This window comes from Petromyzon marinus, chromosome 1 (assembly GCF_048934315.1).
Source record: "Petromyzon marinus isolate PM22_M1 ecotype Great Lakes invasive population chromosome 1, UKy_Petmar_22M1.pri1.0, whole genome shotgun sequence".
Lineage (NCBI taxonomy): Eukaryota > Metazoa > Chordata > Hyperoartia > Petromyzontiformes > Petromyzontidae > Petromyzon > Petromyzon marinus.
In genome coordinates, this window is record NC_133667.1 from 34,397,559 (window position 1) to 34,424,486 (window position 26,928).

The window sequence follows — 26,928 nt, forward strand, 5'->3', positions numbered from 1 at the left end:
CTGGGACCGCCTGGAGTGCTCCCCTTGTGTGGAGGCCCCGCATCACAGTGGCTGCTCGTACAGATGCACGACATGATGCATGCCACGATGATCAAGGCCCACCGCGGATGGAAAGAAGCTCTGGTTGATGCGATGTTCTCTCACAAAATGTACACACGATAATTAAATATAAAATGTAATGAACTGCCTCTAATTTAATTTGATTCTGCACATTGCTTGGAGACTCCTGCGACCCAAGGGCCTCTGCGTGATGGGAGGGAGGGGCGATAGGGCGAATGCCCCCTCCCGCTCGCCCCTCCACGCCCCCACACAACCCTGCACTGCCCTTCGGCCGACAGGATTAGCGGTCAACCGCTTTCCCATTGGACACTCACATTCGCTTGCCCATTGGTTTTTGACCACTCGTGAATTTTGGTGAGTGGAGGTGGTAGGGTATATGGGATCAAGCCAGTAACGCTCCAAGGGGTTCTGGGCCCCCGCTTAAGAAGTATTGATGGGGGGAGGGGGCATTTATAGTCAGCTGTGAGTCGGGCAGGCGGTGTTATTTCCGTCCATCCGTCGACCCATCGATGTAAGCTCCGGGGTGTTGGAGGTCGATGGTCAATATATTCCAGCACTCTGTCTCTCTCTCCGTTACACGCTCTCGTGACGTTCCTCCAAGCTGAGCTGATCTGGGTCCGCTGTGTCGTTTGGAAGGCACCAGGGCTTCATTTCAGCCGAACCTATCCAGGGCTGGTCTTCGGGGAGGTTTGGGGGAGGAGGTCGGTCTGAGGGATTGGGCACATGCGGGTCGGGGAGGGGAAGGAAATATCCATGATAAATTAAGCCCTGGATGGAACTAAACACCACAGCATCCCTTGGCAGCTGGAGCTGTTTCGCCGAATGCGGTGACTCTGCCTTAGCCAGTCACGGGAGGAGCGTGGATTGAGGAGGTTCCGTGATTGCCGGTGGGGCCTGACCGCGGTGCCACGGGGCAAGCAGCGATGCGTAGAGGTCGCCTGCTCCCTTGCCAGCAAAATCCTAGCTCCACTCTTACCAGCCATGAATCACTCATCCCCCCCCCCCTGCTCCCAGCCCCTCCCCCCATGCCCTCGACCCCCCCCCCACCCCCTCGTGCGTGCGACCACTCCTCGGCCCACGTGTTTGGCGATTTATGGCACGCGTTGCTGCTGGCAGATGTTTGTTTAACATAATGCTTATCGAGCACGGTGGTGGATAATTCTACAAAATGAAATTGCGCGGCTCATCAGCGGGATCGGACTCGCACACGAAACTCGATCTGGCTGCCCTTGTGGTTTTTTGTTGTCGTCTTGGTTTTTTTTTAACGCCGATTGCTCGTATCGTCAATCCTTGGTGTGGAGGTGGACGTGGGAGGGTGTGGACGTGGGTGGGTGGCTGTCGGTGGGTGGACGTGGGTGGATGGACGTGGGTGGGTGGACGTGGGTGGGTAGACGTGGGTGGCCGTCAGTGAGTGGACGTGGGTGGGTGGCCGTGGGTGGACGTGGGTGGGTGGCCGTGGGTGGACGTGAGTGGGTGGACGTAGGTGGGTGGCCGTGGGTGGACGTGGGTGGGTGGACATGAGTGAGTGGACGTGGGTGGGTGGCCGTGGGTGAATAGACGTGGGTGGGTGGCCGTGGGTGAGTGGACGTGGGTGGGTGGCTGTGGGTGGGTGGCCGTGGGTGGGTGGACATGGGTGGGTAGACGTGGGTGGGTGGGTGGACGTGGGTGGGAGTATGTGGAGCGCGGTCGCGTTTGTGTGTCTGGGAGATCCTTTTGTTAACATAGTCGGGGTAACGGGTTTGTGTTATGAAACGTTGGTCTGTGGGAACAAGTACCAGAGCAGTCGTCTATTATAAAAATACAAAAGGTCAAGGTGCAGCTCTGCAATGCCTTGCTCACATCACTGCTGGCGGAAGAGCCTCCATTCGCGGTAGTTCTATAGAGAGACCCTCTGGAGTCTAGAGGAATTTTTTGTCCGGTCTACTCTTCCACGCCTTTCAGACGTCTTGGAAGTGGGGGTACCCACACTTTACCCCACCACACGGGCACTGCCAATCGACTGTCTCAATGTGCCCTTTAGCTATGCGGTATCGTCTCACTGAGTCTCAAAACTCGTTTTCATGAGGCTCCTGCTGCCTCGTGACGATTGTTTTGCACGTGCGGGGCAAGACAGACACACTTTCTTTTCCCTATCCATACACACGGACGTCGCATAGACGTGAGCACATGGCCACAAATAATGGATGCTTGCACACACACGTGTGTGTGGGTGTGTGGCACAATATGTTTAAGAGAGGGCTGAAATAAGGCCCCCTGCATTTAAAATCGTTAAAATAAGGCAGGTTTAAACAGCGCGGAGGCAGATTGACAGTGGAGCTCTGCTCACAAGCACGCTTGTACCAACAACCGCTATTCGTCACTAAGTGGCGGTGACGTCACCACGGCGCCTGTGCCAGGCTATGTGCACGTTAAGGCCACGTGAAGTGTCGAACGCCCGCTGGCAGGAGGTCACGGGACAGACCCAGGTGCCATGGGTCAACTGATTGAGATGACCGGTCGATGCACCACCTGTGCCCCTACTGTGCCAACTTGCTGTGTTTTATCCACCCGGCGGTCCGTCCGTTGTTGTGAGCGTTGCTTCTCTGCACCTCCGTTGTTGCTGGAGGGCGACTGCCTCCAACTGCCCAGTAGCGGCAGCGTCCTTCACGAGCCCCTGCCACAGAGGCCGACCTTGACACCGCTGGCACCGTTCGTCTGCAAGTGCCACTCAGCTCCACATCCTCCCGTACCCACACCACTCAATCTCTTCTGCAGCCCGTGCCGCGCCCGTTTAGGCCCCCTCTATCCTTCCGAACAAAAGGTTGTTTAGGGCACGCGGTGGCCGTGCATGCGGGCTACATGAACCAGCCAACCGGTGCCCCTCCCTGACACGCGATCGCCACTGACAGATGTGCACGTGGTACCTGGCGCGCGATCCAATATTCTCGGTGTGCACGTGCCATCTTTAAAATACGCGTAATTTGGTTATTAGAAAAATTGTAACAGTAATGTTAATTTCCAACGCAGGTTTGGATATCTAACTGTGCTAAGTTAATGGAGTTGTTTTTGTCAGCTATAGTGGTGATGTTAATTCTAGCACGTGTGGGCAACCACCATGCGAAGATTTAACATGTTTATATTTAAGTGGGAATATTTTCACAACATAAATGACTGCTATAAATTCTGATTACGTATAAGATTCGTGAGTTCATTTAATTATTCTAGTGATCAGTTTAGATGGTTAAAAGTGCCGAAATTAAAAGGTATATACAAACACAATGCACGATTATTTTTTTAAATTGATAAATGAGAGCTCAAAGTCACGTAGAATGAGAATAAAATAATAAATTTATCAAATAAAATAACACAATAATATTCTCACGACGTTTCGGCCGAAACGTTATTTTATTCTCATTCTACGTGACTTTACCGAAAGAACCAAAGAAGATGAATCCTTGCACTCACGAAAGCTTTAAATCGAAATTGAGAGCTCAAAGTTGTGGTTTTAGTACATTAAGGTTACACTGCGTATGGATCAGTTCATGAATAGTGATGGCAATGATTTAATGTGTAAAGTGTGTTGAGTGTTTCTTCAAGATATTAATAAGTAATGGGAATTCAGTACAGTACATAAAACTAATTGAATCCATGTGTAGTTCAATAGTTACTGGCATTTCTGATTCATTGGTTAATGTGGTAAGGAATGTCACTGATATATATATCATTACATTTGAACATTAATTTATCAGATTGCATGTTTAAATACGTAGTTTGATTTGGCATAATAACTTCATAATCTTGAGGTAAAGTATAAACCATATGATTTTTTAACTCAGAGCCATTGAATTAAATTACAGACTCTTGTTCGTATCAAACGTAAGAGGAGGAAAGTGTTTTCACGATTCCATAATAAACTCCTAAAATGGCCAGTTGGACTGAAACAATATCCTGCAAAAGGTTACAAAAGTTAAAAAGAAAATGTGGGGACGACATTTGTGTATCATGCACTATATACACTTTTCACGTGTCAGGATGCGAACAAAATACATCTCCTGCAGTTGTATTTATGTATTAACAATTGTGGGGGGGGGGTTGTTTTATATATATCACAAATCAGCATGTGAAATTGCATGCATTGTTTCTTCCAAATGCACAACGTTCATCCTCTGGGCGGTGTTCAGTATTTAGTGAAGTTTGCGTCGTAGGCGTTGGATTGGATGGGGATCGCGCGTTTCTGTGTGCGAGCAAACGTGTCTCCGTGTCCGTCTGTGTGTCTTCTCACACGCACGGATCAAGCAAGCTTGTTGAGCTCTGCTCGCGTGCATGAGTGAGATGGATTGTGGCATCACAGGACGGAGAGGGATGACGACGGTGTGGGGAAAGCTTCATCAAGCCTTCATCTTTAGTAGGGGCCATCCATTTAGAACGTACCCATGGAGGGGGGAGGGGGTTAACCCAAATGCGTTCGCTTGCGTATGGGGGGGGGTCTACTGACAATGTACGCAAAGGAAATGGGGGGGGGGGTGAAGCCTCGATAATAATTTGTCTACATTGGCCTCCAAATGAATTAGATAGTCCGGCGGTGGATTATCTGTTTGCTTAAACACGTTAATATTATTCATCCTTGATCGTTTCTGCGTGGATTAAATATCGTCCGTTCTATAGGATTCGGGAGGGGGGGGGGGTGCGTCAGGCTGTACGTACGCAGCTGGGGTGGGGGGGGGGGTGTAAAAAGTTCGCGTGCGTACAGGGAGGGGGAAGGGGTGTGCTGAAGTATTAACGAATTGGCACGTTTTGTTTACGTGACAAACCTTATTAATTGGTTGTGTCGGGTGGTGGTGGGTTAACGACATATGCGATCTAACCCCAAAAAACCTTTATTATGGATAATATTTGTCTCGGAAGCCTACGTGTTAAACTGAGGGACCTTAGTCTTTGTTTGTATAACTGTATCTCAACATATCAACAATGGTCAAGCGTTGGCCGATGTTGGTTTGTTTCCAGTAGTCCCTGTACTGGGACATACCACACGCACGTGACATCATACATGTGTGAGCACACACCATGGGTTTTAGTGAGTGCGTGAAAGTTATTCTTGCGTGAGGGTCAGGGGTGGTGAAGAATATGTGAAGAGTCCCCCCACCACCCAGCCTTGCATCTTCGACAGAACTACGATGATGATGATGATGATGCTGACGATGATTGATAATCATGACTACAGAGATGGTGGTGATGATGTTGATGGCGATGATGACGATGGCAACGATGAGGATTATGACAATGATGTTGATGGCTTTGATGATGATTGTGGTTTGCTCTCTCAGTCGCGCTCTGATCCTTCCGGCCCATTTCCCCTGGAGAAAGAGGGAGAGGAAATCTCCATGGACTCCCAGCGCCAGAAAGGCAGCTCCGTACTTACAGCTCGCTTCCTCTCTCCTCCCTCTCCCCTCCTCGTTCTCTTCTCTCTCCACTCCACTACCTGTGTTGAGGTGGGTGTCGCGCGTGAACTTCAATCCGTGTACCCTCCGCATTCTTTCTAATTCCAAGCTCAAATTGATTTCTGATAGAGCCTCACTGCGCATTGCGCCCGCGAATTTAGGACGTGCCGAGTGAATGTTGGTCGCGTGCATGGGGTGCATGGGAGGGGGTGGGGGTGGGTTATTTTCCTGTTGTGGTGTGTTCGTGGTATCTCTCGTGTAGTCTACTCATAAGAGCTGGTACACGGCCGCCGTGCTGGTTACACTGATATCTCTCCCAGAGCTCTCAGCGGAGCGGCACGCGTGCGTTTCTCGGCTTTTTGGTCGTGCCCGATATGCATTCAACCGGCGTCGAGTTCCTAGAGGACTCCACGAGGTTTCTATCCAGCACCGAACAAGAAACAGCAGCAATGTGGCAGGTGAACGTATTCCCAGTGACACCTGCCGGACCGGCTGTTGTTGTTTTCCTCTTTCCGTCTTCTCTTTCTCTCTCATTCTCTCTTTCCTCTCCAGGACTTGCACTCGGAGGATGACGGGGTTGATGCCACAGGCACATCCCACGCTCGAAACTCGAATGTGTGCTGAGGAACACCACGCGTGTATCCGCCGAGTGGCGCGGGTCTGAATTGAACATTGGCGAGATCACGTTATGATGGATAGTTTACGGAGAAGGCCGTGTGTGCTGCTACTCCTCGTCCATGTACTTTTTTTGTTCGCCCTCAAACGTAAGTCTGCTTGTTAATAAACCAATTCCATTAACGTCCGGGCTACGTGCGTCCATGTCTGAGTATGCTGCGTGTGTTAGGTTTCGTGTTTATTGTATTATTCTTCATTTGTTTAATGAGCGTTGCTTGTCCAAGCCAGAGTGTTTGTGCGCGTCCCGTGTCTTAACCCAGAGTGTGCCGTCGCGTGCCGCTTCTGGGTGTGAGGTTGTTAGTGAGAGAAATGGACACATCTAGGTAAGGGGCCACGTTATGCGAACCCAGCACGCGAACGTGGCTGAATTTCACTAATTGCGCCCCAAATATTGCGTAATATGCCCCAGAACAAACCGGCTCATGTGGTGGCCGTGGTACTGCTCACAGCTGCTGCCTCATTCAATCGGTCTGGATGTGTGAATACGTTTACGTACTCCACACACCACGCAAGTAGCTAGACGCATCACTTGTTGCAAGAAGAAATCTACATTGGGTCCTGTTCATCCATTACATTTTCATTTGCGAGTCTGCGCTATACTTAGCTAATTCATTAACCCCATTGTCAAACCCCAAAAAAACCTAAGACGTCCAAATAATGTGAGTTTTCACTATCCCAAGAAAAATAATTGGAATAGGTGACAAAGCCTTTGCCATTGCAGCACCAACCTTTTTGAACAACCTTGTTTTCTCCCTTAACATGAACCTTTTGCCACTGTGATTTGTAAATATGATTCTTAACAATGTATCGATAGTTAAATTTTAATGTACAATTTTATTGAGAGACTGTGTGTGATCTTAGTGTGGTCTGGGACTGATTTTTTTCTATTTTACTGCCTTTCCCAAGCTAGTCTGAACATTTTTTGATTTAAAGCTTTCGTGACGGCAGGGATTCATATTCTTGGTTCTTTCGGTAAAGTCACATAGAAGGGAAACAATAAAATAATAAAAATATTGTTTTATATTTTTAATAATAATAATTTGTAATAATACAAATATTAAGCAATATTTTTATTATTTTAGTGTTTCCCTTCTACGTGACTTTACCGAAAGAACCAAGAATAGTCTGAACATATTATTTATTATTTTAAGGGGCACTACGGTGGTGGGATCTAATCTTACTCGCCTGGTATGCAGGAGGTCGGGGGTTTGACCCCGATCATGACGCCTGCATATTGGAAGTTTGCATTTTCTCAGGATCCTCCAGTTTTTCCCTCCACATTTATAAACATGCATTGAGATCATCTAGATTATTTTGCTGCTCTTAATTTCCACATAAACCAATTTGTTGAGCTATCATTTGTGGCCAAGTGGTTTCTGAAAAATAAGTTAAAACCTCAGTGGGCTTCACCTGGTAAGATAACAAAAATATACAGTTCAATTGTATGTGTATATTTTAAGTTATTTATCTTTACTATACTTTGTACTCCTATCCTGCTTTTGAATTGTTTGTTTTGTTGTAACGTTCTGACCCGCCCCAGCTGGACATCTGTGAAAAAGAGCTTTATCGGATTCATTCAGGATTTATAAATATTTTTATTCTGCATCCCGGATCACTGATAAACCACGACCTTTACATTGCACGTGCAATATATGGTGATCCTGCACATTTCACCTGATGATAAACCGCAGCTGGACGCTCTTTCCATCACAATGTACGAAATAGCTGATTTAATATACTGTGTGTGTATGCGCACGCATTTGTCAGTGTATCATAATAGTGGGGAGCGGTATTGGAGTGGTTAGCACACAGCACTGCGAACCCCTTGGCCAGAAATCGATTCCAGCTCACAGCTAACAACATCGATGGCGAATATTTGAACTGGTGCTGGGCCTTAAATGAGCACGCGGTGCGGTGTGTAGTAAACATCAGCATTTGGGGAGACAAAGGCGGCCCTGGTGTGATGCTAGCCAACCAACCCGCCCCCTCGTGTGCCGTCCCGGTCTTCACGTGTGCTCACGAACAGCACTTGCCCCAACAGTCTGTTGAAGACTAGACGGGGGGGGGGGGTCTTTGTCTTGTGTATGTGAAATGGATATTTGAGTGATGGGAGAAAGGATCATGAATTGCGCCATCATCAGGAATCCGGGACCTGTTCGAGAGAGACATTTCAGTCGCTCCGGCAGCAAAAGCGCGAAAGGGAGAACGATTTTGGACGCGTCCCTGAGAACCTCGGTGAACAAGAATCAAACTGCTCATGTGCTGTGTGCGTTGACATCAATTAATTATCATGCGTGCGGTTAGCGCGCTGCGCTATGAACCTGGCGACCCGGGTTCGATTCCCGCTCACGGCCAACACCCAGTGACGATTATCTGAACCGGTCCTGGGCCTTCCCTAGGTCGACTCAGCCTCAAATGAGTACCTGGTGCGGTGGATAAAAACATTGCCACTGGGGAGACAAAGGCGGTCGGGCATGGTGCTGGCCACCCACCCCCTCGTGTACCGTTCCGGCCTTCATAGGTGCTCGCTAACAGCACTTTTGCCCCTACAGTCTGTTAAGGCTAAACGGGGGATCTTTATCATCTTTATATTTATATAGCAATGAGCATCAGCACTGGGGAGACAAAGGCGGCCGGGCGTGCCCGCTTGGCTCAGTAGGTTCTGGTTGTCTTGTAAAGCCAGAAAGGACGGAAATAAGGTCATTGTCTGTGTGTGTTTGTATATGACTTCACGGATGTGCCCTTATCATTCGTGTGATTTGTGAAGGCACTTGCGCGTCAGAGGCAGAGAAAAGGCTCCTGGACTATCTGCTCCAGAAAAACAGATACAACAAAGACATTCGCCCGGCCATCAATAACTCGCAGCTGGTTACAATCGCCTTTCACATCTCCCTGTGCCAGATCGTCAATGTCGTGAGTGTCCTCAGCCCCCCTCCCCCTGTTTGTATTCGAGTAGATATTTTAATAGTAGTTTTTACTTCTTTCGTGGGCCATGATCTCATTGAGAAACCCATGGGTGGTCCAATTCGCTGTTATCTCCACTAAAGAAGCTTTGGCTCGATTCAGTAAACACACGTGCTGTCTGCAAAGTTTATATAGATCGTGTTATATTTTAATTCACTGAGAATGCTTACATGTCTTCGAATAACATAAGCGATGCTCATAAATGATACCTGGTTTTTAACCAACATACTTCGAACCCACGTGTTAATGTTGTATTTATTTGTTTATGATATGGAATTTAACTTGGTGGTGAACGAAATTCGCATTGTGGTATTACAGTGTATCTGCGGGGTGTGATTTACTTTAGGATAGGAGTTCCCTGCCAGTAAAATGTCACGGTTCTGTTCCTCCAATAAGTATTCCTGTCTCACCTACATTCACCCTCCAGAGCAACAACTCCTACACCTTCCGCCTCCCACACACAAAATATATCATTAAATTAACGTAAATATTACAAGTACAGAAAAAGCACTTGCATTTGTTTGGTGAGAGTATGTGACCGGTTGACAGGTGACTTTAACAGTCTATAGATGAACATACCGCGTTGCATGGCGCGCGTCATCAATTGTGATTTTGTTTCGCAACATTAAGGATATAAGGGAGCAGATCATGACGACCAACGCGTGGCTCACCCAGGTAAGATCGAAGCTCGTAAATACATGAACACAGTCGCTGCGAACACCTACCAGTACGGGCAGTCCTCGGCGTATGAACATCAGTCGTTCCCGAGACCCGTTCGTAAGTCGAATGGTTCATAAGTCGGAACACATTCTGTGTTTATGACATGTATTACGAATCAACGAAAAAGGGAGGCATTGCTAAAGTCATAAATAATAAATATGTTTAACATTTGCATGTTATAATTACTGTATAGCAAATAAATGGCTGAGGTTCCGTCTGTCGCAGAAGTAGGATGGGCGATCCGGAGTCTGAGACCAGGCAGAGATGATCTCCCAAGTGAAATGCTGAGGGAGAGTGGCGTCTGTGTGCAGACTGCCCGACATGACATAATCACAAATGTCTGGACCACAGGACGGGTTCTGCAAGATTGGAAGGATGCACTCGTGGTCCCCCATCTTTAAGATAGGGGGGACCGCACAGATTGTAACAACTACAGGGGCATCTCTCTTCAGTGTGCCTGGAAAGGTCCTGGCAAGGATTATTCAACATCGCCTTGCCAGGCACGCTGAGGAGAGGCTTGCTGAGCCCCAATGTGGTTTCAGACCAGGGCGGTCCTGCACGGATGCCATATTCTATGTTCGTCTGTTACACCAGAGGTGTGGGGAATTCCAACAAGACCTACATTATTGCTTTATTGACCTGGTGAATGCCCATGATACCATCAACAGGCCAGGGCTCCGGGCTGTTCTACGTGCTTTCGGAGTCCCTGACTCTGCTCACAATCATTAAGGGCCTTCATGAGTAAAGCTATGTGGCCCAGAGCCAGAGCCATTCCCTGTTTACCTGTTCACCTTGGGGTGCGACAGGGATGTACTCTGGCTCCTACATTGTTTAAAACCAACGACAGAGATTCCCCGTGTGTCCTTAACAGACTTTTGGGACAACTGTTGTTAGCGAGCACCTATGAAGGCCGGCATTGTACACGAGGGGATGGCTGGCCAGCACCACGCACGGCCGCCTTTGTCTCCCGAGTGGCAATGTTACACACTGCACTAGGTACACATTTGAGGCTGAGTCGACCTAGGGGAGGCCTAGGGCTGGTTCAGGTAATCGTTACTGGTGTTGGCCGTGAACGGGAATCACACTTGGGTAACCGGGTTCGTAGCGCAGCACGTTAAACGCTATACTATTGCTACCCACACACTTTTACACACACACACATGTCCACGCGTGTACACACATGCACAACCACTCCCAGCGCGAGGCCGACTTATTACATTTTACAGAGGATCGCTCCTCTGAACAAAATAGTTCCGTGGTTCAGTTTGCAATTGCGAGTTCGCATTTTAAGTCGATCTATTTTTTTTTATGGAAACTGGTTCGTAAGTACGGGCGTTCATAAGTCAGGTGTTGGTAACTCGACGACTGCCCCTAAAGTCTTTATATCATGAAAGTGCTTTGGGTCGTTTGCCAAATTACAATGAATGTATTTTCGCATTATTGTGTTATTATTTTAAGGGTTGTTTCATCACATAACAGTGTGTGTTCATGTGTCAGTACCTTAGTAACTTTTGCAAGTCAATTCTACATTCTCGTGGCTGGGTCAAGTTAATTCCACTTTATGACTGTTGACTTTTGTCAAATAGAGCAAGTCAAGATCTATAAGTATCTTGGGGTCATCCTGGATTCAAAACTGAATCTTGAAGATCACATTGATTATATTGGTAAAAAGGCAAAAATAAAAATTGGTTTTCTGTATCGACACAAGCACTGCTTCCCCCCAATGTTCCGTTTGGAATTGATAAAAAGCTACCATACTGCCTCTACTCGACTACTGTAACATCGTGTATAAATCAGCCCCAAGTACTGTACTGAAGAAGCTTGATTCCATCTATCACTCGGCCTTAAGATTTACATTGAACTGCGCACATAGGACTCACCACTGTGATCTCTACATTGGGTCAAACTTAACATCTTCTTAATGTTTGACGGCTTGTGCACCACATCTTATTTATTCACGATGTACTTACAAAAAAATCCGCAGACTACCTGCTGGATCTCCTCTCTGTTTCAAAGAACAAATTTGACCTCAGGTCTTCGCTCATTTACCAGCTTCACATTCCCTATTGCCGTAGAAAAACTGGAGGAAGGGCCTTTGCTATTGATGCCCCCAGAGTCTGGAATGCTATTTCCAATAAACTGCAACTTGAATCGCTACCAATGAGATCTTCTCTCAAAACTGCTCTAAAGGAGTTGTACACCCCTAGCTGCCACTGCTATTCATTGGCGTAAAATAAAATGTTTCGCTCCGGATGACGCTGCAAAGTATTATCTGAATTTTGATTTAGCGTGCTGATCTTAAAGGTGCATTGAAAAATTTGATACTCCGACCGATGCTTCTGTTGTTGTGGACTAACTCATGCAGCCAGCTATGGCTCTAGGATTTGGTGTTACATGCTATTTACGTAGTTTATTGTAAAAATTCGGTCACAGTCCTTGTGATCACTTTTACTTTGCAATTATGGCTTTATTTTTTGGTGATTTGGAAAACTTTTTTGGTTTGGACATGTTTATTTTGTTGTAGTACGGAGTTAGACTGATGGCCTTAATCGAAGTTTTTGTGGTTGTTGTTGTTTGACTTGCATCCCACTGCGATTTTTTGCACACAGCATTGGTGTACGGTGCTTTTTTTCAGGAATATTTTTGCTGTTTTTTTTTTCCATGGATTTTCTGTTTGCACAGTCACATAGTCACTTTAAGATGTTTTTCTTGTTCGTGTTTTTGTTTTTTTTCGTTTGTTGTGGTTGCACCCGATTCAAGAGCCGAATGGCTCACAGGGCTATACCAAAATGAACTGAAACTGAAAACTGACTTCCTACTGAGTAGTGCAACTCTGCACGTGGTGCTCATTCACAGAACTCGGGTGGGGGTGGGGGGGTTGAAGGGATGGTTTGGGGAATTAAGTCGACCTTCTAAGTCCACTGTTTAATAATAACACTGCCCTGAATTTACCCAGGAAAGCCTCATTGAATATTAAGGCTCCGTTTTTAGAATGAGGACATTGGGATGTTTGGACAATTCCATAAATTAGTTTTTGACGTGTGGGAGGAATCCTGAGCACGCAGAGGCAACCCACCACGCATCCAACAAAGCTCCTTACAGATGGATTCCAACTCTGTACTTCAATCTCCTGGCCACCTCGCATCCCAAACCAACACAAAACTCCATCCGAGTACTAACCAGGCTCTATCCGATGAGATTGGACACATTTAGGGTGACATGATCGTTGACAATTGGTGTGATATTCCGGTATTAGATTGTTAACGGCACGACACCAGAGTTGCTTTGGTGGATTACTACATCAACAGGATCGTGATATGTGGCTGAGGCTTGGAGAGGTCTTCATCCAGCAGTGGATTAATGATATCTGATGATGCTATTAACAATATATGCAGTGTAATCATTATGTAAAGGTGACTTGTAAAATAATGTAACAGTTGATGGCCTGTACATACGTTTTATGCCCTGTCCTCAAAGCCTTTTATCTGCCTCTGGCGTGTTTATGGTCTATATACAATGATAAATTACTGCTTCATCAATAATGCACACGTTAATTGAATTCTATCATGGTACATTAAAAAAACTCGATTTGTGTCCCCCCATTGGAAGTGAATGGAAGCTTCGACGTTATGTGCTGCAGTCTTCATTACAGTGTTACGGTTATAGATACGACTTAGTGGCGATAAGTAATTTTATTATTCGAGCTGGTAGGATATAGGGGACACGCGTCAGAGAGTTAATGGGAGGAGTTTCCGAAAGAAATGGAGAGAGGTGGAAAAAGCTACAGGTATTGGTGAGTTACACAGGTGAGTTACACAGGCATGTGATATCTGGCTGGCAGTGGTGAGACCAGGGTCAAAGATCGACTTAACCAGCCATCCCTGTGTGGTCGATAAAACTAATAACACGTTGTAGAAAATCAACAGCAGTTATTCCTGTGGATATACTTGTACCCATCATAATAAAATGGAGTTTCCAGGAGATGACTGACGGTCCATGCATGCTTGCCCCTTTGACCAGGCAAATCACTTGCGAGGAGGAAGGGGGGGGGAGCGGTAGTGTAGTGGTTAGCGTGCTGCGTCACGAACCTGGTGACCCGAGTTTGATTCCCACTCGCGCCCAACACCAGTGACGATTATCTCAACCGGTCCTGGGCCTCCCCTAGGTCAACTCAGCCTCAAATGCGTACCTGGTGCGGTCTATAAAAATCGCCACTCGGGAGACAAAGGCGGCCGAGTGTGGAGCTGGCCAACCACTCCTTTGTGTGTCGTGTGGGCCTTCATAGGTGCTCGCTAACAGCAGTTACCCCAACAGTATGTTAAGGCTATACGGGGAATCTTTGTTCTGGGGGGCAACTCCCCTTAATTGTTTAAGTTGTTGTGCACTTTGAATGCAATCTGAGAGTGTCCTTGCTGTTTACAGGAGTGGATTGACTACCGGCTCAAGTGGGCCCCAGCTAATTATGAAGGATTGGACGAGACGCGGCTGCCCTCCAAAGAGATCTGGCTGCCCACTATCGGCCTTAAAAATAAGTGAGTATTGCCGCGGGTTGTGGCGCGCAAGGTCACGCACCGCTCGGCGACCGTGGTTGATTCTTTTCATCTTGACGGCTGTACCAGCGGCAGTACACGTACGATGTGGTCATTACTAAGTATACTGGAGTTCGTATAGGATGAGACTTTCTGCCTCCCTCCCTCCCCGACTCCCTCCCTCGCCTGCGCGGTGCAGGTTACACGATTGGGGCGCCACTGTGGTGAGATGTTAACTTCCTCGCCTGGTGTGCAGGAGGTCGTGGATTCGATCCTGACAACGATGCCTGTATATTTCATTATGAGACCTCCTTTGCCAGTAGCAAGATATAGTAATAGGTTTGTACCCTTTTATCTGGCACCAAAACTGGCACCTTTATACAAGGGATCATGTTTGCAATAACCACAACACAAGCAGTCAAAATGCAAACAAAAAGAGACAACTCTGATAATTATATGCACTGTCCTTGAAATTGATTGGTCCACACCCGAGACGGCTTTTCTTAGAGCCTAGTCTCGACTGGTGTTGGACCAGATGACGCCAAAATGTGTCAGTTTTGGTGCCAGATAAAAGGGTAAAAACCTATTACTATATCTTGCTACTGGCAAAGGAGGTCTCATAATGTAAATGCTTAACCCGAGCTCTCAATACTCTGATAGTGCGCTGTTTTTGAGTTGTACGTGTGGACCAATCAATTTCAAGGACAGTGCATATCATTATCAGAGTTGTCTCTTTTTGTTTGCATTTTGACTGCTTGTGTTGTGGTTATTGCAAACATGATCCCTTGTATAAAGGTGTCAGTCTTGGTGCCAGATAAAAGGGTAAAAACCTATTACTATATCTTGCTGCTGCTGTAGATTTGGGAGTTTGCACGTTTCTCCCGCGTTCGCGAGCATTTTTCTCCGGAACCTCGGTTTTTCCTTCCACATTTAGATATACACGTTTCGAGAATTTGGCGGCGATACATTTCAATGTGATGAGCCACTTCCTTCAGCTATTGTATGTGGCCAGCTCGCTTCTGAAAAATACCTATATACAGTGAGGGAAAAAAGTATTTGATCCCCTGCTGATTTTGTACGTTTGCCCACTGACGAAGAAATGATCAGTCTATAATTTTAATGGTAGGTTTATTTGAACAGTGAGAGACAGAATAACAACAAAAATGTCCAGAAAAACGCATGTCAAAAATGTTATGAATTGATTTGCATTTTAATGAGGGGAATAAGTATTTGACCCCTCTGCAAAACATGACTTAGTACTTGGTGTCAAAACCCTTGTTGGAAATCACAGAGGTCAGACGTTTCTTGTAGTTGGCCACCAGGTTTGCACACATCTCAGGGGGGATTTTGTCCCACTCCTCTTTGCAGATCTTCTCCAAGTCATTAAGGTTTCGAGGCTGACGTTTGGAAACTCGAACCTTCAGCTCCTTCTACATATTTTCTATGGGATTAAGGTCTGGAGACTGGCTAGGCCACTCCAGGACCTTAATGTGCTTCTTCTTGAGCCACTCCTTTGTTGCCTTTGGCCATTGTCATTCTGGAATACCCATCCACGACCCATTTTCAATGCCCTGGCTGAGGGAAGGAGGTTCTCACCCAAGATTTGACGGTACATGGCCCCGTCCATTGTCCCTTTGATGCGGTGAAGTTGTCCTATCCCCTTAGCAGAAAAACACCCCCAAAGCATAATGTTTCGACCTCCATGTTTGACGGTGGGGATGTTGTTCTTGGGGTCATAGGCAGCATTCCTCCTCCTCCAAACACGACGAGTTGAGTTGATGCCAAAGAGCTCCATTTTGGTCTCATCTGACCACAACACTTTCACCCAGTTGTCCTCTGAATCATTCAGATGTTTATTGGCAAACTTCAGACGGGCATGTATATGTGCTTTCTTGAGCAGGGGGACCTTGCGGGCGCCGCAGGATTTCAGTCCTTCACGGCGTAGTGTGTTACCAATTTTTTTTGTGCCTATAGTCCCAGCTGCCTTGAGATCATTGACAATATCCTCCCGTGTAGTTCTGGGCTGATTCCTCACCGTTCTCATGATCATTGCAACTCCACGAGGTGAGATCTTGCATGGAGCCCCAGGCCGAGGGAGATTGATAGTTCTTTTGTGTTTCTTCCATTTGCGAATAATCGCACCAACTGTTGTCACCTTCCAACCAAGCTGCTTGGCAATGGTCTTGTAGCCCATTCCAGCCTTGTGTAGGTCTACAATCTTGTCCCTGACATCCTTGGAGAGCTCTTTGGTCTTGGCCATGGTGGAGAGTTTGGAATCTCATTGATTGATTGCTTCTGTGGACAAGTGCCTTTTATACAGGTAACAAGCTGAGATTCGGAGCACTCCCTTTAAGAGTGTGCTCCTAATCTCAGCTCGTTACCTGTATAAAAGACACCTGGGAGCCATAAATCTTTCTGATTGAGAGGGGGTCAAATACTTATTTCCCTCATTAAAATGCAAATCAATTTATAACATTTTTGACATGCGTTTTTCTGGATTTTTTTGTTGTTATTCTGTCTCTCACTGTTCAAATAAACCTACCATTAAAATTATAGACTGATCATTTCTTTGTCAGTGGGCAAACGTACATAATCAGCAGGGGATCAAATAAGTTTTTCCCTCTGTAGCTTAGTTGGCCGTAAAATAAAATGTTTAGTTTAGTCTGCTGATTCACACATGTGCGATGGTTTCCCCTAGGATCATCATCATCACAAGTCACAATAAATGCACCGCTGCATGAAGGCGTCTCCCTGTCCTTGCCCCCGAAGCCGTTGCTATTTCTCACGACCCCATGATACAGTAAACCAACTAGCTCCTGCACGCGAGCTCATTTCATCGCTCCATCTCGTTGTTGGACGGGTTTGATCCCTTATGTTATGCGTGGTGGTGGGTTTACTTCAGGTAGATTTTTTTGTTCATTCATGGAATTGCCAAGTGATTCTTCTGAAAAAAAAAGTTAGTGTGGGGGGCCTGAGGTGGGGGGGGGGGAGTGTAATGGGCGTGTTCATGGATTGTTCCGCAGCAAAGGGAATGAAAAGGGGATAGCGATAGTGGTCAGGCCAAGTATTCTGATTGGCCTGGTGGCATTAACCTTTCTGAACAGCATTATGTCGCAATGTCAGCGCCTCCATGCCTACCTTAACAGCAGGAACGGAGCAGCAATGCAGCGGTAATCACAGTGCTGTAATATGAAAGATTACGCCTCGGTGGGGGGCTTACATGCTCGCGTGCATCTCTGTTCCAGTGCTGACGGCAGGTACAGGGTTTCCTTACACAGCAACGCCATAGTGACCTCGGATGGGAACGTCACATGGAAGCCGCCTGCCGTCTATAAAAGTGCCTGCAAGATCAACGTCAAGCACTTCCCGTTTGACCAGCAGAATTGCACCATGACATTTCGCCCTTTGGTCTGTGACAACAACGAGATAGACCTGGTGCTCAAGCACGACTTGGCCAAGTTGGACGACTTCACTCCGAGCGGCGAGTGGGACATCGTGTCCTTGTACGGCCGCAAAAACAAGGACCCTTCTGACCCCGCGTACGTAGACATCACCTACGACTTCATCATCAAGAGGAAACCTCTCTTCTACACCATCAACCTCATCATCCCGTGCGTGCTCATCACCTCGCTCGCCATCCTCGTCTTCTACCTGCCGTCTGACTGCGGCGAGAAGATGACCCTGTGCATCTCCGTGCTGCTCGCTCTCACCGTGTTCCTGCTGCTCATCTCCAAGATCGTGCCGCCCACGTCCCTGGACGTCCCGCTCATCGGCAAATACCTGATGTTCACCATGGTGCTGGTCACCTTCTCCATCGTGACGAGCGTCTGCGTCCTGAACGTGCACCACCGATCTCCGAGCACGCACACCATGCCGAACTGGGTCAAGAAGGTCTTCCTGCACAAACTGCCCATGCTCTTGTTCATGCAGCGGCCCAAGAACAGCTCGGCACGCGACCGCATGAGACGAAAACATTTGGGCGCCTCGTTCGCGTGCAAGGTGCACGGCGAGGGTGCGGACGCGTGCTTCGTGAACCTGGCGTCCGCCAACAAGTACGGCTTCAAAATGCAGGATCTCTCGGGCCCCTTCCGGAACATTTCCGAGCTGAGGTTCCGCACGTCGTCCAAGTGGACGCCCGAGATGCAGGAAGCTGTGGACGGGGTCAGGTTCATCGCGGACCACACCCGCAGCGAGGACGAAGACCAGAGCGTACGCGCCGCTCGCTACACACCCCTGTCTACTCACGTGCACACGTACAGCAGCAGGGTGACCTTGTTTATGGGGGGGGGAGGAATAGAATGGGGTAGGGGGCTGAGGTTACAATAGGGGGGTAGCCCCTCCCTGCCCCAACGCCCACCTTCTCCCCGACGTTTCGGGTCCGCGAATGGACGAGGGCTCCTCGCCGTTCGGGTAATGGGGCGGGCTTTTGAACACAACTTCAGCACCCTGGACAGCGGCCTCTGGCCATTCGTAAGGAGTCACGTGCACCCACTACATACAATTATGTTGTACGCGTGAATCGACACCGTCGTCGATGCTTACGCAAGCAATTTGTGAGCTTAAAAACCACGAAATCACCACGAGTCGATCAAAGCATCGTTACTATTTCGCATTGGGCTCTATTAACACTCGCAGACTCACAATGGTCATGGCTCCCATCTCCTATAGTAGCCCTAAGCTGCTATAGGAGATGGAGCAATCAGTTTCAAAGACAACGCCTATATTATCAGAATATGTTTTTTGTTTGCATTCTGACCACAAGTATTATGGTTAATGCAGACATGATTCCTTGTAAAAGGTTTCAGGTTGGTGTTTTAACATCTTAACACCTGTTTTGTTGCCAGAAAAAAGGGGGAAAACTATTATCAGCCCTAAACTAGTGGTAGACATTCAAATGGGGGGGATGGGGGGTGCAAGTATACCCATAAGGCAACTACCGTGGAGTTACCGCTAAGTGATGCCGATTTTAAACACCCTTAGGTGATGATAGGCTGAGTTAACCCCCTACATCTGACCGGTATTTAACCTGGCAACCTTCATATTGTTTAGTCAAGCGCTCCAAATGAATTTCTGCCGGTCCGCATAAAGTAGTAATTAACACGCGTGAGGGTTCACTCTCGCGTTTAACCCTTTGTGTGCCCAACCTGGTCACGGTGTTCAGTTCTACCGCATGGCAAATTGCACCAAACTAAGTTGCACGAACGCATTTTGATTCGTTATTTTGTCTCATCCGTCGCCATCCTTTTATTAATAATCGTCTTAGAGATTCCAGTGTGGACAAGAGAGCCTCGGGTGTAACACAGTGGTAACATTTTACAGGTCTAAACATGTGCATACGTGTCACACGCGTGTAGAAAAAAGTGTAGGGCACACAACCAGGCAGTGGAGTGGTGGTGCAGTGGTGAGCGCGCTCCTTCCGTGAAACCGGCTGAGTTAGATTTTCGGCCACGGCTAACATCAATGGGGAGAGAAATCTGAATCGGCCACAACCCTCCATTTACACCTTCACCAACCCTCAAACAAATCCCCCATCACCAACCCGTCGTAGGGAGGCTTTCACCCAGCAGTCATTTGACAAGGGGCTGTAAATGATTGCATTAAAATACATTTCACACCAGAAGAAACATTACGAAGTTGTTTAGCGCAGTTGTCAAAGCGTGCATTGTTTGTGACGTTAATTCCTCAAACCTGCTCAGAGCGAGAATCGCAGTACCACCTGTTTGGAATACTTCCCTGATGCCAAGAGAACAGTCATAGTCAAAGATTCCCAGTGCAGCCTCCAAGTTCTGTTAGCGAGCACCTATTGTGGCAGGCACGAGGTGTTGTGGCAAGCACCACGCCCGGTCGCCTTTGTCTCCCCAGTGCTGATATGTGCACATAATTACGTAGGCTGAGTCGACTTAGGGAAGACCCCGGACCCATTCAAATTGTCGCCACAGATATAAGCCGTTAGCCAGCAATCGAACTCAGGTCGTCGGGGTCGAAGCTCATACGAAAAAGTACACGCACCCATCGTGCAGACATTCATTCTTCCCACTCCACGATATGGTTTTCCCTTCTCGTTTTTAATTAAAGGCGAGATTTGCGTATAACAATAGCTGGGGTCGAAGATGCCCTGCGAGTGGGCGAAAATACATTTGCAAATAAATCCCCCAGCAAAGCCTTGATCTTTCCTCAAAGATTGTGCACACGTGCGTGGCTTCACAAGGGGGTGCGTGCACAGAGGGGGACGACGGGGGCTGGGCGGTCATGGGGATTTACAGGGGGGGAGGGGTGGATTACAATAGGGGTCAGGATTGATTACAGATCGAGGTGCCTGTTCACAGGGTTTGCACGCCACTCGCAGATTCCCGGAGACCCCAGTGAGTCCATATGCATATCCTCGTACCCTACTCCCCGTGACTTGGTTAACAGATGATGAGGATTGTTGCATTTTGAACTTCAGGATGAGCCAAACCCATGACTGAAACCGAACAACCCATGGGCTGTTATTGTCGAGTGTCCACATTGGAAAATGTTGGTTTCAGCATGATTAATTATTACGAGCAGACTCCGCTATGTATGGTACATTGCCTTTTATCCCTTAACATCGGTTGCGGTCGCCTATATGTTTGATCAAACAGAACCCCTCCATCTACATATGAAGAGGACTGAACACATTCGCCAATAACACTGTGGCCTTAAAATATATATTGTTTTGAGTCCAAAAAATGGCCGCAGTGTTTATTGAATGTCTTCTTGGTTCATTCTTTAAAGTCACGTAGAATGAGAATAAAATAATAAATTGATAAAATAACACAATAAAATTCTCACGACGTTATTGTGTTATTTTATCAATTTATTATTTTATTTTCATTCTACGTGACTTTACCGAAAGAACCAAAGAAGATGAATCCTTGCAGTCACGAAAGCTTTAAATCGAAATTTATTGAATGTGTTGAGTTTATTGTTGATTGTGCTTGTGCTCCACGAAACAACGCAGGAGCATCGCAGAATCACGTGTCACCTGTGAAGAGATTCGGGTCAAAAGGGTAACTGAATGTAACGGAGAAATTCACGATTTATAAAAATATATATTTTTTTGGGACACACGACGAAAATATATAATCATGGTGCCGGGTATTATGGGAATATTCATGACCCTGTTTCAGCCAACAGAGGGCGTTCAAGTTAATAGGCCAGCGGGTTTGAGGAGATATAATTGACATGAATGCAGCGAGTTTTGAAATTTGTATTTTTGGAGGCAAAGTTTAATGAAATATGTCGATTATGCACCGCCGACCTATCTGGATTGTTAATTATATCTTAACAGCTGCCATTCAAAAAACAACAAAAAAACTTCAAGTACCTATTTCTCCCTGCATGAAATATCCTTATAATTAAGTTATATAGAATCAGCATTGCATGATTTGAATGAAATATCTTTTGGTTAAACCTATATTTAATTTATGAAACAGTAAATAGTTCAAATGTTATGTCCGTTTATGAACGACGGGCCAAACGTCACCACCCTCAACCAAGTCGACTTCCGTTTGGTAGCGGCCACAGGCGGCCATGTTGGTGGCAAAGGATAATGGTGGCACCAAAATTGCGGCATCTTTTTTGCTCTTCTCGCTATTACAGTAAAACTCAGTCATGGCCACCACGCTCTCGTGAGCGGTGAGGCAAAGACAGACTGTGTGCACTGGACCCACCACAGGCTACGGCTGGGTGGCAGACGAGACGGGTCCATACGCCCTTCCGTGTGCCGCCGGTGCGTTCCGCCATGAATTTATGACACGGGTTGAAATTGAAAAGGTCGACCGGGTTTAAAATATTTATACAGACATTGCATGGTAGCGACGCCGCTGTAAATCTAATCTGTGCTTAATTAAGCGCAGATCGAATATAAAAAATACACACGTGGTGTACTTTTTTTTATCAAACCGATGTAATTACTCAGCCATTGGCGTTTAAGAGAAGCCACGTTGTGCCCATCATACATTCCCAGCTTCCTCCATTCTATTTTGTTCATGCTCATGCCAATATGTTCATGAGCTAAATGCCAGTGTAGGTCTGCTCGCCACGGGAGTGCTTCAGGAGAGTGTGTGTAGGTATGCTATTTATCCATTGAAGGATTGGCAGATTAAATCTTTTATTATATATTGGGATTTTTGTGTCTTCAGGATTCCATAAGATTCATGGTAAAAATCCAACCTAATGCTCGGAGTAAAACTATGGCACCCTGTAATATATTGTCGACATAGCACGTTTCACAGGCTAAACAAACACGAAATCTACATATTTAGCATGAAATCTTGACTTAAAGCTTTCGTGACTGCAGGAATTCATATTATTTGGGTCCTTCGGTAAAGTCACGTAGATAGAAGAAAAATAATAAAACAAAAAATCACGACGTTTCTATTGCAGCACAAGCAATCGTCTTCAGGTTAAAAAAATACATCAGGCGGACTGCTAAGGCAGGGAGAGTATAGCGAGAGAGCTACTGCAGCCAAAGGTTATATATGTTTGAGAAGGGCACAACCCAAGGGTAACTGAGCGGGGCTAGAGATGGAATTTGCAAGTCAATGTAAGATCGCAGAGCTAGGAATACCTCGGCTAATTATGTTTGCATTTTAACCACACTACTTGTGGCCAGAATGAAAACAAAAATAAAGGCGATCGGTATTACCTTGGTGTCGTGGCATCTTTTCAGAGAAGTGAGCGACTCGACCAGATGAGCCTTCTTGTCTCGGAGTCTGTTAAAACCTATATAACCTCTGGCTGCAGTAGCTCTCTCGCTATATTTCTTCCTGCCTTAGCAGTCCGCCTGCTGTATTTTTTCACCTGAAGACGATTGCTTGTGTTGCGATCGAAACGTCGTGATTTTTTATTCTTTTTCTATCTACATGACTTTACCGAAAGACCCAAATGATGTATTTAGCATTGTTACAAAGGGAGACCACTTTCAAATTATGGCATTAAAACAGGTAGGACTGCTGAACTTAGTCGATGGTTCCAGATCAGAGATTTATTTTTCTATCCAATTAATCATAATTGCCTTTGAAGAAAAACCATTGCAGGTTGATCAGAGGGTTGTGAAATTGAACACGAGGTCAAGTTTAATTCGACCAATAAAGCCAATTATGGGACCACCATCTACTCAAGAAAGGGGTGGAACAGTGGATCAGTGTTCAGCGCACCACCCGATGAAGCTGGCCACCTGAGTTAGATTCCTGCCCACGGCTAACATCAGTGGCGAGTAATATCTGAACCTGCCCTGGGCATCCTGCTCACCAACCCGTACTGACCAGCATGGTGAAGTATGGTCAAACAACCTGCATGACCAACATGATATGGGGAGACCTTCATTCAGCAGTGGATTGACAAGGGGATTGCATCTTCTCACGTATCAGAACACGAATGTGCTTGGAAAACAATAACGCAAGTAGAAACTGTGAGCGCTTTTGATTGGAATTACTTTCATCTACGCTGACCCACAGAATATACGTCTTCCAACTAAACATGTAACGTTGCGCCAACGTTGATTCAACGTTTCCCACCACATTCCACCGTTGGCCCAACGTCACGATTGCCGGGTACCTTATTCTCTTTATCCTCATTCTTCTGCACAGGTGATCGAGGACTGGAAGTACGTGGCCATGGTGATCGACCGCCTCTTCCTGTGGATATTCGTGGTGGTGTGCGTGGTGGGGACCGTGGGGCTCTTCCTGCAGCCGCTGTTTCAGAACTACACGACGCCAACCATCGCTTAGCTATTACAATGGGGGGAAGGGGGGGAGCTTCCCACAGCAGCAAACAACAGCCGCCCCCCCCCCCCAATAGCCGTCCTCTCCCATACCTTTGAAAATGACTTAATTGCTTATAATATACCAAAACGCCACTCATACGTGTCATGTATATGGATATACAGTACGCATTTCTCTAGACCGAGCTTTGTATAAGAGTACATGAAAATTCAAGCAAACCACACAAATATTATGAGCGAGCCACGTGCTATCACGGGGTTAATGAACACTGCCCCCCAGCTGCGGCAGACAATATGCGTATGCGGCAATGGGACGATCACTGAGTGGCTTTGCGCTAAAGAATTGGAAAAATAAGTTTTTGCATTCGAGTTTTCAAATAGTAAGTTGATTGGCCATGCAGTGACCGGATACATTGATCGGGTCTGATCGGTTCTGCATTCAGGGAGCCAATCGTAGTCTTCACCGGTGTGGGTGATTGAACCTCACAGGTGATGGGTCTAGTCAGTCAATGGGCTGGGAACAGTGAATAGCCATGAGAGAGATATATAAAGGAGGAATAACTTGGATAGAAGGTGCAGCAACTGGAGCGTGGCAGCACTACGGACGAGCAGGACATCACTTGACCAGCCAGGGACAACGGCCAGCAGAGAGGCGTTTGCGTTATAGAAAGGACCAGTCAGGGAGACTATAAGTAAACCTTTACACCGATGATACATTTTGAGGGTGTATCTATGGGTAGAAGGGGAGCTTAATAGGGTTCCCCTTGAGAATGCAAGGATCCTGGTGGGGGAGCCAATCTGAGGAGCAGAGGTGACCAAGTACGGGAGTCCAAGGCCCAGAATCCTCAGGTACCTGCATTAATTTCATAAAAGGAGACTGGGCACCCGCCTTGCGCGACCCATAGCATTGCGGATATACTAACAGCCTTGCGTGACCCATGGCGTTGCAGTTTTGTGCGACCCATAGCGTTATGGTTATACTAACAGCCTTACACGACATAGCATTGCGATTATACTAACAGCCTTGCACGACATAGCATCGCGGTTATACTAACAGCCTTACACGACGTAGCATTGCGGTTATACTACCAGTCTTGCGTGACCCATATCGTTGTGGTTATGCGAACAGCCTTGCGTGACCATATCGTGGTTATGCGAACAGCCTTGCGTGACCCATAGCGTTGTGGTTATACTAACAGCCTTGCGTGACCCATGGCGTTGCAGTTATACTAACAGCCTTGCGTGATCCATGGCGTTGTGGTTATGCTAACAGCCTTGCGTGACCCATAGCGTTGTGGTTATGCTAACAGCCTTGCGTGACCCATAGCGTTGTGGTTATACTAACAGCCTTGCGTGACCCATAGCGTTGTGGTTATACTAACAGCCTTGCGTCACCCATAGCGTTGCGGTTGTACTAACAGCCTTGCGTGACCCATAGCGTTGCGGTTATACTAACAGCCTTGCGTGACCCATAGCATTGGGGTCGGGCATGTGAGCTCTGCTTTAGGGTGCATGTTCTGAGCTGTGGGTGTTTCGCTGAGATGAACACGGGAGCGGTAACTGTGGATACGTAGCGATGGTTGCACAGAAAGGTATGGAACTGAATGTGCCCATAACTAATTTAGGGTGGGTGAGCGAGGTTTGTAAGCAGGAGTTCTAGCGGGTGCACAACAGTAAGCCACAGCCAGTTTTCCAGGGGATCACCTTGTCTAACACCGCGTCGATTTGACCTTAAAATGTGTTCGCATGCACGGGGTGGTACCAGCGTCGTGCGACTCGTATCTGATACAGTTGATACATGGGCTAGTGACTGACAAACTATGCACCAACTGGCCGAGCATGAGTTTGTGTGATTTGAGTGAGCGTGTCATTTGACCACGATCGCGTTGGTGTGTGTTAGACGTAACGGGGTGCCCGGATTGTGTCGGCACTCTGCCCTTCTATCTGTAATATCCCACGGTGAGCTCCGTTAAAGTGAACTCGGACCCTAACCTGGTGGTGGGGGTGTGGATTAAATGACTTGCATGACATAACCGCGGTTGGGTAAGTGAAGAAGAGAGTTCACGTGATTAAAAACACACGCAACTTAATGCGTGCTGCCATTCAACGCACAGCTCACCTGTTGTGAAGTAAAGTGTGGGATACTTATGCATCTTTAAAATGTTTGGTCATCGTGGAAGAGTAGGCCAAATAGCCATCTTTGTGGAATGGCATGAGCAAGCAATTGCAGGACTGCACCTTTACTTTTCACACTCCGTCAAGCGAGGCAATGAAGAGCCGAGAGTTTGACTCTCGTCTGGGTAGAACTCGTTTTACAATAAATGAATTGCACAGTCGAGTTCATGGCAAATTGCCTCTTTGATGTTGATGGTGATCGAGTTAGTGGTGAGGCTGTCCTTTACGCTCGCACACAATATTCACTCATTCGTGTAGGAGATCTGCTGATTATATGCTTGAGGTTATGCGCATTGTGGATACGTATGGGCGACCACCATTTATCAAATTAAGGCGGTCGCAATTAACTGTGGATTGAACATTTAAGTAATTAACCCCTGGCATCGACATAGCAATGTGCGACTATCGCACATCGGCGCTGTTCACGGTCCTGGTTTTCCCGGGCTGCACAATTGTTCTGATGTGATGGACATTTCTCGCGCAGAAACAAACTTGGTCGCACACAAACGTACGACTCCTACCGCACCGTCCTTCATCGCTCAAATCATTCATCGTGGTAGATGCAGGAGAAGCACTATTACGTGGAGCGGCGAGGCAGTGGTTCACGATTACCCGGGCCACGGCTTTAACGTCCGTAGCA

General features: G+C 47.0%; 1 protein-coding gene across 1 annotated transcript; it reads left to right on the top strand.

Annotated features, from left to right (window-relative positions):
• Window positions 1-5,139: 5,139 nt before the first annotated feature.
• LOC116940486 (neuronal acetylcholine receptor subunit beta-4-like) lies at window positions 5,140-26,451 on the top strand. The gene is made up of 7 exons (XM_032950378.2): window positions 5,140-5,528; window positions 6,030-6,241; window positions 8,920-9,065; window positions 9,747-9,791; window positions 14,259-14,368; window positions 17,611-18,574; window positions 23,980-26,451. The coding sequence occupies exons 2-7, from the start codon at window positions 6,166-6,168 to the stop codon at window positions 24,118-24,120; spliced, it is 1,482 nt and encodes a 493-aa protein (XP_032806269.1). The 5' UTR covers window positions 5,140-5,528; window positions 6,030-6,165; the 3' UTR covers window positions 24,121-26,451.
• The last annotated feature ends 477 nt before the right edge of the window (window positions 26,452-26,928 follow it).